The sequence below is a fragment of the Solanum verrucosum genome, unplaced genomic scaffold (assembly GCF_900185275.1).
Source record: "Solanum verrucosum unplaced genomic scaffold, falcon-dt-bn FXZP01000165.1, whole genome shotgun sequence".
In the NCBI taxonomy this organism is placed as follows: Eukaryota; Viridiplantae; Streptophyta; class Magnoliopsida; order Solanales; family Solanaceae; genus Solanum; species Solanum verrucosum.
This window is the reverse complement of record NW_026020340.1, coordinates 2,284,206-2,302,514: the sequence shown is the minus strand read 5'-3', so window position 1 is coordinate 2,302,514 and position 18,309 is coordinate 2,284,206. Positions and strand designations below refer to the sequence as shown.

At 33.0% G+C, this 18,309-nt stretch overlaps 4 protein-coding genes across 7 annotated transcripts in view; all 4 read left to right on the top strand.

The window, feature by feature from the left end:
- Window positions 1-2,119, top strand: part of LOC125837217 (histone H3.3) — a 193,867-nt gene extending 191,748 nt beyond the window's left edge. The window contains exons 1-5 of one of the 2 annotated variants that reach the window (XM_049516369.1): window positions 134-189; window positions 1,097-1,170; window positions 1,252-1,328; window positions 1,476-1,566; window positions 1,669-2,119. In XM_049516369.1, the coding sequence (XP_049372326.1) occupies window positions 1,099-1,170; window positions 1,252-1,328; window positions 1,476-1,566; window positions 1,669-1,839 (411 nt within the window). In that variant the 5' untranslated portion in view covers window positions 134-189; window positions 1,097-1,098 and the 3' untranslated portion in view covers window positions 1,840-2,119. Of the gene's footprint in view, window positions 1-133; window positions 190-1,096; window positions 1,171-1,251; window positions 1,329-1,475; window positions 1,567-1,668 lie in introns of those variants that run through there. The other variant, XM_049516370.1, reaches the window with a different exon arrangement.
- The window catches only part of LOC125837185 (protein DETOXIFICATION 27), a 226,157-nt gene that overhangs the window by 158,322 nt on the left and 49,526 nt on the right, over window positions 1-18,309 (top strand). The window lies entirely within an intron of this gene.
- LOC125836987 (pentatricopeptide repeat-containing protein At4g02750-like) lies at window positions 2,618-4,722 on the top strand. Its single transcript, XM_049516125.1, has 2 exons — window positions 2,618-3,416; window positions 3,743-4,722. The coding sequence occupies exons 1-2, from the start codon at window positions 2,618-2,620 to the stop codon at window positions 4,720-4,722; spliced, it is 1,779 nt and encodes a 592-aa protein (XP_049372082.1).
- Window positions 12,284-15,140, top strand: LOC125837174 (putative WEB family protein At1g65010, chloroplastic). 3 transcript variants are annotated; one of them, XM_049516318.1, is made up of 3 exons: window positions 12,284-12,372; window positions 12,651-12,816; window positions 13,262-15,140. In XM_049516318.1, the coding sequence occupies exons 1-3, from the start codon at window positions 12,353-12,355 to the stop codon at window positions 15,029-15,031; spliced, it is 1,956 nt and encodes a 651-aa protein (XP_049372275.1). In that variant the 5' UTR covers window positions 12,284-12,352; the 3' UTR covers window positions 15,032-15,140. The 3 variants fall into 3 exon arrangements, with proteins under 3 accessions (XP_049372275.1, XP_049372276.1, XP_049372277.1); XM_049516319.1 differs by lacking the exon at window positions 12,284-12,372 and adding an exon at window positions 12,439-12,540; XM_049516320.1 differs by lacking the exon at window positions 12,284-12,372 and adding an exon at window positions 12,456-12,475.

Below are 18,309 nucleotides of genomic sequence, written 5' to 3'. Positions count from 1 at the left end.
GAAAACACAACTAGCACCATTAACAACCGTCGATACCTAATAAGAAAACACAGAGATAAACAAATCTCAACCGTCCATTTTTATCCTTCGTCGTCTTCCACACAAAAAAAATATATATAGGTATCAACCTGTAGATCTTTGAAAACTTTCGCTCACCAAGCAGACAAAGAAGAAGAAGAGAAGAAAAAAGGTGAGTTTTTTATTATTTATTTTTGAAATTTTCTTTTCCGCGCGGTTAATTATTTGAATTGTTGTTTGTATTTCAAGTCAATTTTGATCTGTTTGCATTTTTATGATTAGGGTTTCTGATTATCTGAGTTGGGGTTTTGCTCTTTTTTGTGTTTAAAGATTGGGTTTTTGATCAAGTGTTGGATCTTTTGAATATTTGATTATCTCTCGTTTGGAATCTTGGAATTTATTGTAGTGTAATGGGTGGTTTTTTGATTTGTAATTGGGGTTCTGTTGTTAATTTCCTAGACTAGAGAAAAATTGTGTATGTTTGTTCTTGAATTGGTTTGAATTTTTGCTTGTAAATTTAGGAATTTCTATGAAATTATATTTAGAGTGCTTTCAACAACAATTAACCTAGTGGAGTTCTGTAAAGTGGGGTTTGGGGAGGGTAGAGTGTAAACAGAGCTGTTTCCGAAAGAGACTTGGCTCAAGCAAATCAGAGCAGTAATTTAGGTTTTGTTTTCTATAGTTGTGTTTTTGTAGTTAATTCTCTAGACTTATGTGAGCATGTATATGCTTGGGGATTTTTGGGTTATAGAATATGTATGTTTTGTACAGAAACTGAATCTTAATTTGGGGTTTGTTCTTAATTTAGTGTACTTTGTGGTGTGGCTGGTTTTAAGATTTGTTTATGGAAGAACAGAATGTTTTGTTTAGTAGTGATATTTGAGTCTTTGTTTTTTAGTAAGAAAATTTTGGTACAATCTTTAAGTTTGTAGAGCAAAATTGGATCTTTGTTTAGTGTTTGATGTTAATTCTGTATGTTTTTTCTTCTGTAAGCTCTTATGGTGCAGGTTATTACTGCAAAATTTATTCTTTTCTTTGTTTTTGTTGTAATTGTGGAAGTATTGGCTGTGTTGTTTTCAGATGGCTCGTACCAAGCAAACTGCTCGTAAGTCTACTGGAGGAAAGGCCCCTAGGAAGCAACTTGCTACCAAGGTTTTTCTTTTTTACTTAGCTGTCCTTATGTGAAATGTATGTTGTTGGTTGATATCTAACATTGTATGTTATTTGAATTAGGCTGCTCGTAAGTCTGCTCCTACTACAGGTGGAGTGAAGAAGCCTCACAGATACCGCCCTGGTACTGTTGCTCTTCGGTAAGTATTGGTGGTTGTACTTTTTTGGATGAAGATGTTGATTCTGTAATTGTCATGTTCTCTTGATCATTAGTAGAATGGAGTAAATTACTTGTTTCATGTTGATCAATTGTGTATTTACCTATTACAATTTCTGATATTGTGCAGTGAAATCCGTAAGTACCAGAAGAGTACTGAGCTCTTGATCAGGAAGCTTCCCTTCCAGAGGCTTGTTCGTGAAATTGCCCAGGACTTCAAGGTAAATTTTGTGCTATATTGTGTCATTGGTACATTGGGGTGTATGCTCTTATGGTTTACGTGTTTGATTAATTGGTTCTCTGTGTGTCTCGTTTGGTTTCAGACTGATCTGCGTTTCCAGAGTCATGCTGTGTTAGCTCTTCAAGAGGCTGCTGAGGCCTACTTGGTTGGTCTGTTTGAGGACACCAATCTTTGTGCCATTCATGCCAAGCGTGTGACCATTATGCCCAAGGACATTCAGCTTGCTAGGCGTATCAGGGGCGAGCGTGCTTAAGTTGATCAACCATGGCAGTTTTATTGTTGCTTTTTTTAGATTTTTTTTTGTGAAGACTTAAAAAGTTGGTAATGAAATCTAATAGTAGGGATAATGTTCTATGTTGATGCTTATTTTTGTAAGGTGGGATGGAGGTGTGCTGTAATTGTTGTTCTGTTTGGGGGGCAGAAAGTCGTAGTATCTGTTTGAATCTCTCTTGATGTTTTTGTTGTCACACTTCTGGTGTTGAACAATGTTTCAAAATTTGCATCTAATGGTTAGTTCAACTACTATTTGGTAATATTGTCTCTCTTCAACTTGTATATCCATGAGTTCATAGTCTTTGCTATTAGCTGTGGGATACAATTTTTGGGTCAAATTCGAGTTTTGATATTGAATGGTTGCTATCATTGTATGATGAATTCAAGTAGGATGAAGCCTTTGTGCTTGCCATTGAATGGTTGGTATCGTTGTATTTATCCTTAGTCAAGTTAAACAATGTTTAAGGAAGTATTCTTTGTGGGGTGTGATATATCAACTTGCATATGCAATTCTTAGAAAGAGTAATTGACTTGTCTCTTAGTAGTTGCTTTGTTTTGACTCCTCGTGGAGTATAGCTCACATTATGTTGAGCAAAATAGTTGCTTTGATTTGACTCCTCGTGGAGTATAGCTCACATTATGTTGAGCAAAATTGAAACACATAATACATTGTACGCGCGGACGTTACCCCTAACTCAAACAACTTCATGTGTGTTAGTTACTGACCCATAAAACTGTTTATTTCATTCATATCTTTAATGATTGTACGCCATTTTCCGAGCTCCAAGCTCAAAAAATTCCTCCATTGCTTCCTTACCTTTGAACGTTATACTTCCCGCCTTACCAGAAAACCCCCCAAATCATCTCAACTTGTGTACACGAGCAACATCAGGATCAACAAATTGGCACGACAGGGTAAACTTCAACATGCCCGGAAGGTGTTTGATGAAATGTTGGAGAGAGATGTAATTTCTTGGAATTCAATGATTACGGCCTATTGGCAAAATGGGTATCTCAATGAGTCAAAGAAACTCTTTGTATCAATTCCAGAGATGACTGTAGTGTCTTGGAATTCAATGATTGCGGGTTGTGTGGAAAACGATTGCATTGATGATGCTACTATGTATTTTAGAACTATGCCTGAGCGGAATGTTGGGTCCTGGAACGCGATGATTTCAGGTTATTGTAAGTATGGCATGATGGAGGAAGCAGCGAGGTTGTTTGATGAGATGCCAAAAAAGAATGTCATTTCTTATACTGCAATGATTGATGGGTATATGAAGAAAGGTGAGATTGATAAGGCAAGGTTACTTTTTGAACGTATGCCGCATAAAAATGAGGTTTCATGGACTGTGATGATTAGTGGGTATGTAGAGAACGAGTGTTTCGATGAGGCAAAGGAACTGTTCCAAAAAATGCCAGATAAGAATGAGAATGTGGTTGCAATGACAGCGATGGTTGTTGGGTACTGCAAGGAGGGGCGGGTGGAGGAAGGAAGGATTCTGTTTGATGGAATACTATTTAAAGATAACGTTGCTTACAATGCCATGATTTCAGGTATGCACATCTAGAGACTTTAGCTTGTCTCCATTGTGTTAGTTGAACACTAAACTTACAAAATGATCATCTAGGAAACTCCAAAATTATGTGTCATGTTAACGTCATGTATCCTTGAGACACAGTGGGAACGAGTTGGAATATTTAGTTGCAAGTTAAGGTGTCTAGATGTTAACTCTCAAAGTTGGAATGCTTACTTGCTAGCGGAGCCAAGCTTGAGTATCTGTATATCAGCATATTGTATATGTGACGACTTCTTAATGTAATTTGTTTATCAGGTGTGAATCCACTATATTCTCTGTATTGATTCAATTGGTATCTCACAGGTTATGCACAAAACGGACACAGCGAAGAGGCACTCAAGTTACTGGTCGAGATGCTTAGGATGTCTCTTCGACCAGATCAATCTTCATGTGCTTCAGTTCTTTCTGCATGTGCTGCTCTCGCATCTCCTGTAGCTGGTAGACAAACTCACGCAGTTGTTATTAAACATGGGGCGGACTCCAATGTCTCCGCGTGTAATGCTCTGATTACTATGTATAGCAAATGTGGCAGCATTTTTGAGTGTGAGTTAGCTTTTGAACTTATCACAAGCCCAGACCTCGTTTCATGGAACACTATAATTGCTGCATTTGCACAGCACGGGTTGTACAAGAAAGCAGTTGCATTTTTGGAACGAATGGTTCTCAGAGGATGTGAACCAGATGGTATAACATTCCTCAGCTTATTATCTGCTTGTGCTCATGCAGGGTTGGTTAGTCAGAGCGTCTCGTGGTTTGATTCAATGATGAAAAACTACAACATTACTCCAAGACCAGAGCATTACGCTTGTTTGATTGATATACTTGGACGAGCAGGTCAGCTAGACAAGGCTTACAACATTATCCAAGAATCGCCTTTTCAAGCTGATTTAGCAGCATGGGGTGCCCTTCTTGCTGGATGTCGCGCTCATTCCAATGTAGAACTGGGACAGCTTGCTGGAACGAGAGTCATGGAATTAGGCGGTGATAGTTCAGGGCCTTACATTATGTTATCTAACATATACGCTGAAGCAGGTATGTGGGGCGAGGTCACGAGAGTGAGAGGGTTGATGAAAGAACATGGGATCAGAAAGCAACCGGCGTATAGTTGGACAGAGATTGAAAATAAGGTGCATTATTTTCTGGGAGGGGATATCTCTCATCCAAGAATTCGTGAAATCCATACAACACTCAAGCAGATGAACTTGCAGATGAAATTCCAGGAAAAAGTTTTGGATTTCACTGACTTTTACTTCCTGGATGAACTGAATTGTACATGTAAATAGTATGTCTATGTCAAGCAAAAGTAGACGTTTATTTTTTGTATAATGGACAAATAAAAATAGTCGGAGACAGTAAAATGTTGGCAAAGTTCATTCAAACATGTCTTTGAGTAATTTTGTTTGTCCTAGATGATGTCTCTGATAGATCTATCAACACTCAAATGTGCATTGTTTTGGGGCGGAAAAACATACTCCCTCCGTTTCGAAAGTTCGAGGATATATTTGTCCTTTTTCCCTTTATTTTATTTGTCCATTGTAACGAACAAGTCTTACATATTATATCTTTTTCATATTACCTTTAGGGTTGAATAACTACATAAAGTAGTATAATCAAATTTAGAGTTCTAAAATATCATTAAAAATGTTAGTTTAGTAAGCCGTGTAATAGACAACTATTTGTGGGACCCTTGAGTCAACGTCTCGACCCCTATTCAGTTTTCTTCGATTCTACCAAAAAATGAGATTCTTTATCAATTTTTGGGGCAATTATTCCTCCTTTAGGTTAGGTAGCATGGTGGTGATTGTGGCAAAAGTAGTCCGTTGAGAGTTTGTCTCGATAGGAAACTGCACGATCTTTTCGCCTATTGTATTGAATCAATAAAATTGTTTTGGAAGAGAAAAATCAAGACCATGCCAAACGAAACATAGTGTAATAGATCCATGTTCGGTGGGGCCATGTGGTGAGGCCAGTAAATCCTTTGGTTTAGACCCTCAAAATTTTTGGGCCCCAAAAATTGTTTGATAGAGATTTTATAATTCAATTTTGGGGAACGTAATAGGATCTAATTACTTAGCTCTAGTTTGCAATATTACGTATCTTATCAGATTTTGTTGCTTCTAGATACGTCCAAATACATGTATCTCTGATACATAAGATCAAATTTAGGTGTAATTTGTTCTAGATACATTGTATTCAAGTGGATTCACATGTATTTGGAATACATAGCAAATCTCTCACCCATCTCGTTCGTCACTCGCCTATGTATCTAATATCTCAGATACATGCGAATCTCTCCAAATACATATAGATACATGGATCTAGTGTGTATCTATAGTTTGATTCGCATGTATCGGGGATACACACGAATGTCGTTCGCCTCCCTTCCCAATCTCGCTCGCTTCTCTCCCTATTTTTGTGTATATGGTAACAAAAATACATGTATTTAAGTGCAAGATACATAAGAAACTCTTAATTAATGGTAATATACATAATATTTTAACACATAGTGAAGTATGTCTGATTAGGTAGTTTTTCCTTTAATCTTTACTTAGAAATTATTAAAGTTTGTAGTAAAAAAGTACAAAGTTTTATAAACAAAAATAAAGAAAGATTGTTTCCTTTATGAATGGAAATGTTTTATACCATGAATTAAACTACTCAAATATTTATATTAGCAAATAAGGTTTTTCACAACAAGATCCAAGGTAATATTTTGCAAAACATATTAACATCTTATTGACTTGAATTAATCATTAACAATATAAGTAATAACATTACTATTAGGTGTTTGTTGATTTAAATGCATTATATCATATTAAAATATCACATTATATTATATGTACTAAGTATTGGAAAAAACACAAGTAATTTTTTAAAATTTGTAAAATTAATGTTAAAATTATTATCATTCAAATTGTTGATGTATGGTATTATGTAACAGTAAATACGATACATAATACAACATATGATTGTATTAATGTAATTTTGAGTGTGAGTTAGCTTTTGAACTAATCACGAGCCCATACCTCAGTGTTCTCCAAATTAATTAATGATAAAGGTTTTATTTTTAATTTTTGGTGACAAAAATAAATAAATTCGGATAAATTTTTTTCCATATGAAATCAGGTTTATTTTATCAAAAAAAAATTCAACATCAAATTGGTGTCGGTATGAGGAATTCAGTTTCCATTACCTATATAAACCCCTCTCCTCCAATTCAATTCATAAATCAAGAAAAATTTAAAATAAAAGTCCTCCGAATATATATCAATGGCAGATACAAGAGCATGTGCACCATGCAAGCTCCTGAAGAAAAAATGTCTTCAAGATTGTATCTTTCGAGATAGTTTCCTCAATCCCGAATAAAAGATTATGAAACTGTCCATAAAGTGTGGGGATCGGAGGTGTGGGGAGATGGTTATAATTCCTCTAACCTTGTCTGGAAACACTATAGTTTTAAGAGTTTCAGTATTAACTTCCACTCATTGATCACTCTTGTTGTAATTTTAAATATTCTCATGAAGTCAAGTATACATCATAAATTAATTTGTTTTGATTAATTAATTAAGCAATTTCCTAACTTCTTTTCAGGGTTAATGAGGATGAAATAGTGTTTGAAAAAACACTATCTGATGAAGATTGTATCGGTCAAAATGGAAAATGGAGTGATATGCAACATGCCACGATTTGAAGACAAAAGAGTAAGGGGTGAAGCTTGAGGATATTCTACTTAGAATCACTAACCTAGGGTTAGATTGCTTGAAAAAAATACAATCTTAGGGTTGGTGATAAAATTCAAATTATTAGAATTTTTTTCACCAAGACTGAAAACCCTTTCTATAAAATTACTTTCTTGTATGCTACTAGATGAATACTCTATGGAAGGTAGTTCATATTAATTCCTTGTTAAGGTCACATCTAAGTGTAGGTGATGATGGCTCTAGCCAGTGGGTTGGAAAATCTTGAAAGAAAGTTGATGATCAATGGTGTAATCACACTATTTTGTATAGTGAATCCAATTCTCTCTTTGACTACAATATTTTGTCATCTTTCTTGCATTCTTTCTCATACGGAGTCTTCCTTGCAATGAATAGGAAGATATATGCCTATATGTTACATAGGTTGCAAGAATAAGAGCGAGGTAGAATATTAATGGGTATAATGGTGGTTACAAAAGTTACTGTAACTAATGACCACATTCTTCAACAATTGATGAGAGTAAAGAGGCACAAATGTAATGTCTACCAATATAATGAAAATAACATGATACATAATGAACATATAATATGTTTTTATCAATATTAAAATGTCACACCAACAATAATCCAAACACCAGGCAAAGTAAAGAAGTCAACAATTTCGTAGTTGTTTTTTATGGACCCTAAACTCATGTTATAGAATTATGAAAAAATGGAGAAAAGAAAATGGCAAATGTTAATTTGGGTTCTTTGATTTTCATTAAGAAAATAATTTATTTAGCTTAATTCCAAGAGTAGAAATCCTTACTATTTTTTGTATTTATTTAAGGAAAAATTACAGAAATTCCACTTTTTAGTTTACTTATTATCATTATCCCCTATAAGTTTTACAAATCTCCAAAATCCCTCATTTTCGCGCATTAGATTAGTGTATTAGTGCTTATATTATTGTATCTCGCGCATCAGATTAATGTATCAGCGCTTATATTATTGTATCTCGCGCATCAGATTAATGTATCAACACTTATATTATTGTATCTCGTGCATGTATCAGTACTTATATTATTATATCTCGCGCATCAGATTAATGTATCAGCGCTTATATTATTGTATCCGTTTGAGGGATTTCTGTAATTATAAACTTTTAAGGGATAAATTATAATTTTGCCTTAAAAGTATGTGATTTATGTAATTTGCCCTTTATTTAATTAGGTTTTCTAATCCCAGTTTAATTTAGCTTGTTGGTATTATAATTAGCAGTGCCTTATTATATATTTTCAATATAGAGAGTTTTAGAGTTATATATTAAATAAAGTTTCCTACCCTTGTTTATTACTTCCTCCGTCCCTATTTAGTTGTCCACTTTAGAAATGACACACAGATTAAGACAACAATGATTAGCATAGTGAAGTTACAATTTTATCCTTATAGTACAATTTACAATTCCAAAATAAATTAACTCAAGATAACTAATCAATGTTGAAAAGTTCATAAGTTTATTTACTTTATTTATGACAACTTTATTTAAATAAGGGTATAATAGAAAAAAAATTTGTTGTCCTTTCTTGATTCACTATTCCATGTAATGGAATTGTGTTTATAATACCAATATACATGTTTTCAGATGAGCAAGTGTTACTTAGTTCAAGAACAAATTGTGGAAATGTGGTATATAATAGAATATCCCATGGAGCATTTGAATTATGCAAAAATCGAATATGGCCATTGAATGATGATGATATATTTACACATACTATTCAAGACACTATTATTTATACAGAATCTTTGATTTTTCCCAATTTTGTGTAAGCATTAAGTATGTTTGGATGGTTGCCATTTAGTTTGAATATATATAATATTTATTTAAATTTTATTGTATCGCATTGTTAAATTCATCGTTATGAAACAATGAAATGTCTTGTTTCATGTAACGACTAATTTGGTGTAGTTACATCTTCTTCTTTTTTTATCATTTTTATTGACTTATTAGTTAATAATCATACTTTATTATTTATCTTACCTTAATATAGAGTTACTATACCATACCCTATTTTTTCTTCTTCTTGTAGTATTATCCTTTAACGGTGAAAAACGATATAAGCTATTCAATTGTATTCATTAAAACAAGAAAGTACGACACATTATGAAACAATGTGTAATAGCCATGTAATTGGTAAGGTTGATTTTTTCATCGATCACTTAACTATCAATTATTATTATTTCAGAAAGTCATTTTTTCTTCTTAATTCCATTTTTCTTTTACAAATAAATTAACTTTCTGAGATATTAACTATTAGTTGAATGATCATATAAAAAATAGATATTACATGAATGCAAATTTAAATTAATTAGAGCTCTAATATTAATATCGAACACCGAATTAAAAAAAAAAAAACTTTTAGACCCAGTAACATCAACGGGAACCTGACATAGACGTGCCGCCACAATAAATTTCTTCAAAATTGATATTTTCTGACTTTTTAAAAATATAATTTCCTATTAAGTAGGTAACACAACCCAATTGTATGGTCAAAACTCACAAAATTTATTAATTACAAATCACAATACTTATTAGAGATTATAATAATTAATTTAAAATTAATCCATTATTAAACTAAATATTAATTAAAACAAATTTCAACGTCATGTTTGCCGGCCCCTAGACAAAGTCAGACTTCTCTCAACTTCTAAGCATTCTCCATGTCTCCTTTTATTTTATTAATAAAATAAAATTATAAACTCAAAAATCTATAATTTATAACTAATCACACAATTGTAATCTTATAAAGTACTTTCCATCTCAAATTATTTATCGTGTTATATCTTTTTTCATGTCTCTTTTAAAAATTAAAATGGAGGGTTTATTGACTATTTTATTATTATTTTTATCTTAAGTTATGAAATATATTTTAATTAAATATTTACTGTATTAATGTGTTTGTATTGGTTAAGAATAATTACTACAAAGGGTAAAGTGAGAAAAATAAGTAAGTTTATCTTTAATTTCTAAAATAACCATAATTTAATTAATTACTATTATTAAAAATCACAACAGATAATTTGATATAAAATAATACTATATATGGCTTTAGGGGTTAATGAAAGCTTATAATTAAATATTTGGCTTTTGCATCTTTCATGAAGGTTAACATAAACTATTATAATCAATCCTCTATTACCTTCATTGAATATGTCCATCTCATATATTTTTCATCGATACAAAGTAAGAACATTTATAAAAAAACTTATATAGTTTCTATGTTTGAAATTCTATTTTAAGAGAATCTTAAATTTCAAATATCAACTATTCACATTTCACTCTATACGTCACATGAAATGATTTTATATTGATTGAATTACCCGTTCCATACATCATTTCTATTATGTAATAAACTTGAAACTTTTTCCTTTTTTTTTCCCGGTAGGGGATATTCGAGGACAATATTATAAGGTGAAAAATCAAACTTCTCATCAATATAGGAACTCCATTTTGTATATTACTTTTTTATAGGTTTATCTTTCAAATTGTGGATATGAGATATTTATGTATCGACATAAAATAATATAATTTATTTTAATATTATATCCACCATAATAATATTATATAATACAATATTAATATGATGGAAAAATTACCTAAATACACAACTTATTTTATTGTATTTTCTAAAATTCTTTACCATCTGAAAAAATTACCAAAATCCCTACTCTTTTGTATTCTCGGATACATAACTTTACGCGATGTATCGGTCAAATATATCACTTTATGCGATGTATCAGGATATACACGATGTATCAGCTACGCGATGTATTGGAACGTTGAGTGATGTATCCAAAACCGAAATGCGATGTATCGTGACATTTTGGGATGTATCTAAATTCCACTAAATTTAAGGAATTTTTGTAATTTAAAAAAATAATAAGGATAGAAATTAATTAACTCTTAACACTATAAAATTTATTTAAAATTTTCTAATATAATATACTATGAAACAATTTGTAATAATCATCCATACAAAGTGTTGAAATTCAAATAGTACATCCACTAGTAACTCAAAATTTTATGTCCACACTTCAACTTGCAAAATAATGACCTCAGTATTTGCAAATGAAACGTAAACGCCTTTGAAACTTCATGTAATTAATTATAACAATTTTTTGGTGGAGGTTGTGTTAATTAATTAACTCATAAATTTCATAGGTTGACCTTAACCAAGGACAATTTAGTCAATTCACACGGATCCCAACCATGTATGCAAAAATCTTCTACCCACCGGTCCACCTTGAAGCTACTCATCTTCGTGTAATCTTTTAATCGTTGATCGATTGGAAAAGTTGTATAATATATACATATATTCTTCCTCAACATTCCTTTTTTCAACTGTATTTTATTAAGATAAGAAATGAAATATGTTGTCGTTTAAGACATACACAACATACATTATAAGACTTCTTCTATTCTTCTTTGGAGATCCTCTATCAACGACTTAGTAAATGGCAAACCTGATATTTATGTTGATGAGAAGTAATCGATATCTCATAAAACCAATCAAGATACGTTTAAACTATCCCAAAACACCATAGTCGTCATAACAAAAACAATAACTTCAATATTTGCAAGTGAAATATTTTATCCGTTCACTTTTACTTATTCACTTTAAACTTTGCACGCCCTTAACCAACAACAATTGACATAAATATTTGACCATAATACCCATATTAATTTGAAGAATAAATAATTAATGCTAATTGCTAAGGAGAAAACAAGGGGAAAAATAATTATTACTTTATGATATGTTAAAAGTGACACGTAAAAGTAAATGGACAGAGTATAAACATTTGAAAACTTCATGTAATTAACTATTATCTCAAATTAATTAACTCATTAAATTTTCAAAAGTTGACCTTAACCAAGGGCAATTTAGTCAATTCGCATAGATCTTCTACCATTTCAACCAAAATCTTCTAATTCTTCTTCTTCTAACCTTTTATAGGTCCCTTTCACTTTGTCTCATTCTTACAAAACCTTTTTCCGTTACATTATTTTTACCAAACAAAAGCCCCGCCAACTTCGGACTTTGTCATCAAACCTTCAAAAACAAACTTTTTTTTCTCAAAAAATACACACAAAAAAAAAAAGTTAGAATTTTTCTAAGTTTTTGTGCTGATTTTTCCAAGAGAAAAAAAGAGATTCAAACACGTAACCAAGAAAAAAATGTTACGTTCAAAATCAAGGTAACCCCATTTTAATATTTTTTAAAAAAATAATTTTTCATTGTTATTATCATTATATAATTGTTTAATTTTTATTTGGGGTGTCGATATTTTCTAAATTGATGTATGTATATTGTGTGTATATAATTCATTTGAAGTTGAGAGATTTTCTCGGATTTGTTTGTTAAGGTTTTTCCATTCTTAGGGGTTTTTTTTTCTTGAAAAAAAATTTGATTTTTTTTTTTGAATTTTTTATAATTAAAGATTGAATCTTTTTGATGTTTTTGAGGAATTTGTAGATCTGGGTCCATTGATTTTGGACAAAAAAGTCATTCTTCAAGATTTTCAAGAACATTTTCTGCATCAAAGCTTTGTGGAGGTGATGCTTTGGGTTGTCAAATTGATTCAAACGCTGTCGTTTCTATTGATAGAAAAAAACCCTCCAAGATTGACAATTTAATTGAGGTAATTATTTATTTTTTGTGTTTTTTATTTGATTTTTTGAATTGGGTTTTGTGTAAAAAGATTAAAATTTTGACCCAAAGGGTGGCCAAGTGGTTTGGGTTTTGAGACTTTTATGTTGGAGGTCTGAAGTTCGAAACCCCTTGTCAGCGAAAGCAAGAGGTTTCCCTTTTGGGGTCGAGCTCGTCGCACCGAGCTTGCCTAGTGCAGGTTACCTCTCATTCTATGTGGTTTGCGAGCTGTTGCATAGGAGTGACGGTTTTAGCTTGTGTGCACGCACCGGGCTTGCCCAGTGCGAGTTACCTCTCATGTGTGGTTTGCGAGCTATTGCATAGGAACGGAAGTTTTACCCTGTGCGCACCCAATGGATAGCGATTACGAGTTTCCCTTATCATAAAAGAAGGATTAAGTTTTTGTTTTGACTTTTTTTCTTTTTTGGTGTTTGTAGAATCAAGTGAATAATAGAGTTTTGGTTATGAAAGAGCAAATGGGACTTGTTGAAGAGGAGTTGAGGGAAACAAAAGAGCAATTAGATTTTGTTGAAGGTGAAAAAAATAGAGCAATTCTTGAAATTAGAGAAATGAAAAAGTTGGCAAATGAAGGATTATCACCTAAAAAGGCAGGGGAACTAATAGCAGAACTTAAAGTTTTGAGGGAATTTCATTCTAAAACACAAGAAGATTTGAAGATTAAAGATAAGAATATCGAGTCGTTGAAGGTGGAACTCGAAAGGGTGAAGAAATATGAGGTTAAATTAGCTGAAAAAGATGTCGTGTTAGGAGGATTGAGAGAGGAGATTGGCCGTGTTAAAGCGTCTGAAGTTAAAGCCACGGAACAATTATTTGTGTTTAAGAAAAAAATTGAAGAATTGGAAGTTGAATTGGAGAATAGGAAGTTGTCTGAGTCGAAAATGTATGATTCGTTTGAGTTACAGACGAGGCAGTTTGAACGTGCTAAGATTGAACTTGAAGAATCTAAGGTTGAGATGGCTTCACTTCGCAAGAAGATTGAGTCGTTAGAGGCTGCTTCTGCTTCTGCTTCTTTATCAAAGAGAAGTAATAGTGGGCGTTTGAATGGTTATAATAGCAATGGGGAGATTGCGAATTCTGTGAAGAAGGAACTTGAAAGCCTTAACTTTGAACTTGCATTGGGAAAGGAGGATGTGGCTAATGCACAAGAGCGGGAGAAAATTGCATTGTCGAAGGTTAAGAATTTGAACGATGAGATAAATTTTCTTAAAAATGAACTTAAGTTTGCTAGCGAAGCAGAGGAGAAAAGCAGAAAGGCGATGGATGATTTAGCGTTAGCGTTGAAGGAAGTTGCTACTGAAGCCTCCGAGGCTAAGGAGAAACTTGGTGCTACTCAATTAGAGTTAGAACAAGTGAAAGACGAGGAGGGAAAATTGAAAGAGATGATCAGAAACACCGAGGCTAAGTATCACAAGCTCTTGGATGAGGCGAAAAAGGAAGCAGACCTATACAGAAATACAGCAGAGAGATTGAGATTAGAGAACGAGGAGTCACTTTTGGCGTGGAACGGGAAAGAAATGGGGTTCATCACTTGTATAAAAAGAGCTGATGAGGAAAGAAGTTTGGCTCAACGCGAGACAGAAAGGCTTGCAGAGTCACTTAAAGCAGCCGAGGATACAAGTAAAGCAGCCAAGGATGAAAAGTTCAAATTGAGGGACATATTGAAACAGGCTATAAATGAAGCCAATGCAGCAAAAGCTGCAGCTGGCTTAGCTAGAGATGAAAATTCTCAACTCAAAGATCGTCTGTCCGAGAAAGAAGAAGCCCTGCATTTCATCACTAAAGAAAATGAACGACTAAGAATCAACGGGCATGCAGCTTCTCATGACAATGTCAATGTACCTAGTGAAATGGTCGAGGAACATGAAGATGATCATAAAGGCAGGAAAGCTTTCAGGGCTGATCTTACAGAGCTGAAACTTGAAAAAAACAAGGATGATGAAAAGGAGGAGACACTTAAGGGATCTATATTTGATCCAACTTCAGTCACGCCAAAGTCAGAGCATCGTACACCACATTCCTTATCTCATTGTAGAAGAGCGTCTTCACCTGCCTTAGCAGACGAGGAAGGAAAACCAAATGCAAATCTTTTCGAGGATTCAGATAGCGATAGAAATGTTAGTAGTAGAAGAAAAGCTTTGTTTCGAAAAGTTGGTGATCTCATAATGAGGAAAAGTTTCCATGTTTAAGAGAGAACCAATTTCTGAATAGGAAAACCTTTTGTAATATATATATAAATACAGCTTGAATAGTACAGTTACTGAACAATCTTACTATGCTGTACAAATGTGTTTTCAGTTATACAAGAAATTGCATCCTCAAAAATTTCATTCTCTTGTTTGTTTATTATCCTATAATATAGCTCCAGTTTGGCCATAAATTTTTGACGTTAGAAGCTTGAAAATTTGAGTTTCTGAAGTTATGATATTTTGAAATTGAAGTTGTGTTTGGACATGAATTTTACACGGGAATATTCGAAATTTTGTGGTTGCAATCCCTCTATTCTTGACCGAGGTCTGTTCAAGCCCTCTAGTACCTTTTCAATAGGGTTTGCGTCTCTGGGACAAAGTGACTTTCAAGAGGGAGCATGTTACTCCACCACAAGTGGTCCTTCCTAATGCAAATTCAAATTAATCGAGATAGTGAATATCAAATATTAAATGGTTAATTAATTTAGATTTTATTGCTTTCAAAGAAATATGGATTTTCAGAATTGTAAGATCTTGGGATAGAGTAGATAGTATTTATTGAGGCAGTTTGGTGGATAGTTGTAATCCCTCTATTATCCTCGTTTGAGGAACTAGGATACCTTTCGATCGGACTCGAACACTGGAAACATAGTATATTTTACTCCCACTGTAGTCCTTTCCATTGCAAATTGAAATTAGTTGGATCAATGAATTATATACCATCAAACTACATGATATTTTGTCAAATAGAACTTTTTTTTTTGAAAATGGTAACGATGTATTATATCACAAGAGTACATGGGTTGTACTCAAACCTTATATACAAATGTACTCTAGACACTCCTACTCTATTTCTATAATGAGTCTAAAACATCAACTATAGAGGCAGTGTCATTTGAGTATAATTGATTACACCAAAAACATAACAACAAAATGCAGTTTAGTTTAACATCCTGCACACTATTTTCTTTATAAGAATTTTTTCTTACGAATTCTTCATTTTGGAACTTCTTTTGTTTCACTTTACTTAATATTTATAGAGGAAAAAACACCATTTTAAGCAGTCAACGATCCACCATTTATTAACTCAAAACTCGTTTAGAGACCTCTTTTGAGGAATATTACAAAGTCTTTTCATATTTTTTTAAATTTCATGTCAACGAAAGAAATACATGATTCTCTTGGATAATAAACTATACTCAGCCGCACCGCCCCATTTTTTTAATTTTCATTTCTGCTTCTTTTCTACTTTCAATAATTTGGTGAATCTTTGACAGCAAATCAAAATTGTGCATGATAAGAATGAAAATCTACTCAGACCTACCCCACTTTTACAATTTCAAAGGAACATGCAGCCAACCACAAACCATTCAATTAACGACCTTTTGAACCACCAAATGACATATTATATTCCAATTAGTCTACTAATTTCTACAAGTCTATCTCTATCACATTATTAGATGGCATTTCAAATACTTTATGTCCTACGTGGATACATCGTGGAAAAAACCATCCACATCACACGACAAAATTGAAAAGTTGTTATCAGTTAGGCACATACTACAATATGTTATAGTTACTCTGTCCCAATTTATACGACTTACTTTCCTTTTTAGTCAGTTCCAAATAGAATGACACATTTCTATATTAAGTAACAATTTAACTATAAAATGTTTATTTTACCCTCAATGAAATGATTTACAACCACACAAATTTCTATCATTCATTTTGGACCACAAGTCTTAAAAGTCTTCCTCTCTCTCTTAAACTTCGTACCGAGTCAAACTACCTCACATAAAATGGGACGGAGGGAGTATTACATTACATCACATCCATTCAACCCATATGATTTAATACCCCAATACTATATTGCCAACAACATATCTAGTGTAATTGGGAAGGGTAAGAAGTTATGTAACCTTACCTCTATCTTTGTGAGATAGTGGAGTTGTTTTCGAAAGACTCTTAGCTTAGTACTACGATGCCAAATTGGAAAATGTCTCCAATTGTTTTCACCAATAAGCAACAAGCAACAAATTTGATTTAGATCATGCACCTCATAAGGACCAAGAATTCAAAAGCAGCAATAGGGTAAAGTGCCAATTAAATTTAACTACAGAAAAGTGCCTCCATAAATCCAACTGTAAAGTTTGAAAAAAAAGCAGAGCAAAAAGTGTCTAGTGCCAACTATACTCATTAAGAAGAATGCTTTAAAGCACAGCAGTTGAGGTAATGAATGGGTACCAGGCAAAATTATTGCCTTTTTACAGTCAAGGTTTGAACAAGTGATATTGAAAAGAGGAACAGACAAAACTAATGATTATGACAAAAGAAAGGGCCTTATCCAAATCTGAGTAATTTATACTATAGCTTCTTCACCAAGGAGCAATATCTAAAGGCTAAAGCACTAGATAGGTTTCAAATTTCAAACCAAGACATCATAAGAGAATCGACAAGAAAGTAGACAGCTAGTTTATGATATGAATGAGTTACCCCACCCCTTCTAAAAATTTAATACAATCAAAAGAAAAGAGTAGGTCCCTCCTTGTGAGAAAAATGAACAAAGTGAGTGGTACCTTGCTGGCATAATTAAAAGTGCGTAATATTTAGTACAACAGACACTTTATGACCAAGTCAATTGCCATAGGCAAGTCATTTTCAGATGGGACAAACAAAAGCAGGGAGGACTCTTGTTTACTACTCCTCCCGTCTAAAAATACTTGGTTATTTTCCCTTCTCGAAACTCAAACTATATACTTCACGACCAATATAAACGTAGCAACTTATAGTACTAACCGATAGTTGTATAATATCCCAATTTTAAGATATTAACCTAAAGCCAGTTTAACTCGCGAGAAGGGAAACATGACAAGTATTTTGGAATGGAGAGAGTACAACAAACAAACATTAAACAACCCAGAAACAGAGCAGAGCGTTTTTCACAAGGGTTGTTACGTAAATATAATGCTTAGCTTAGTTATCATACCTACCTAAACTTTAAAGAAAGATGAAAGTTTGAGGTCAATTTTCAGATGCAAGAGTAGAATTGAGTTTCTAAGAAACTTCAAGCTTTGACCAAATGCCTAGTTTGGCACAAAGTCTTTGAACATATATCCATGTAAATATGAAATGGAGAAGTTAATAAACTTCAATCTTGACCAAATGCCTAGTTTGGCACAAAGTTTTTGAACATATATCTATGTAAATATGAAATGGAGAAGCTCATAAACTTCAATCTTGACCCAATGCCTAGTTTGGCACAAAGTTTTTGAACATAT

Coding starts and splice junctions, on each gene's coding strand:
- LOC125836987 (XM_049516125.1), top strand. CDS start 2,618: ATGATTGTACGCCATTTTCCGAGCTCCAAGCTCAAAAAATTCCTCCAT. Junction 3,417..3,742: donor TTACAATGCCATGATTTCAG/GTATGCACATCT, acceptor GGTATCTCACAG/GTTATGCACAAAACGGACAC.
- LOC125837174 (XM_049516318.1), top strand. CDS start 12,353: ATGTTACGTTCAAAATCAAG. Junction 12,373..12,650: donor ATGTTACGTTCAAAATCAAG/GTAACCCCATTT, acceptor AGGAATTTGTAG/ATCTGGGTCCATTGATTTTG. Junction 12,817..13,261: donor AGATTGACAATTTAATTGAG/GTAATTATTTAT, acceptor TGGTGTTTGTAG/AATCAAGTGAATAATAGAGT.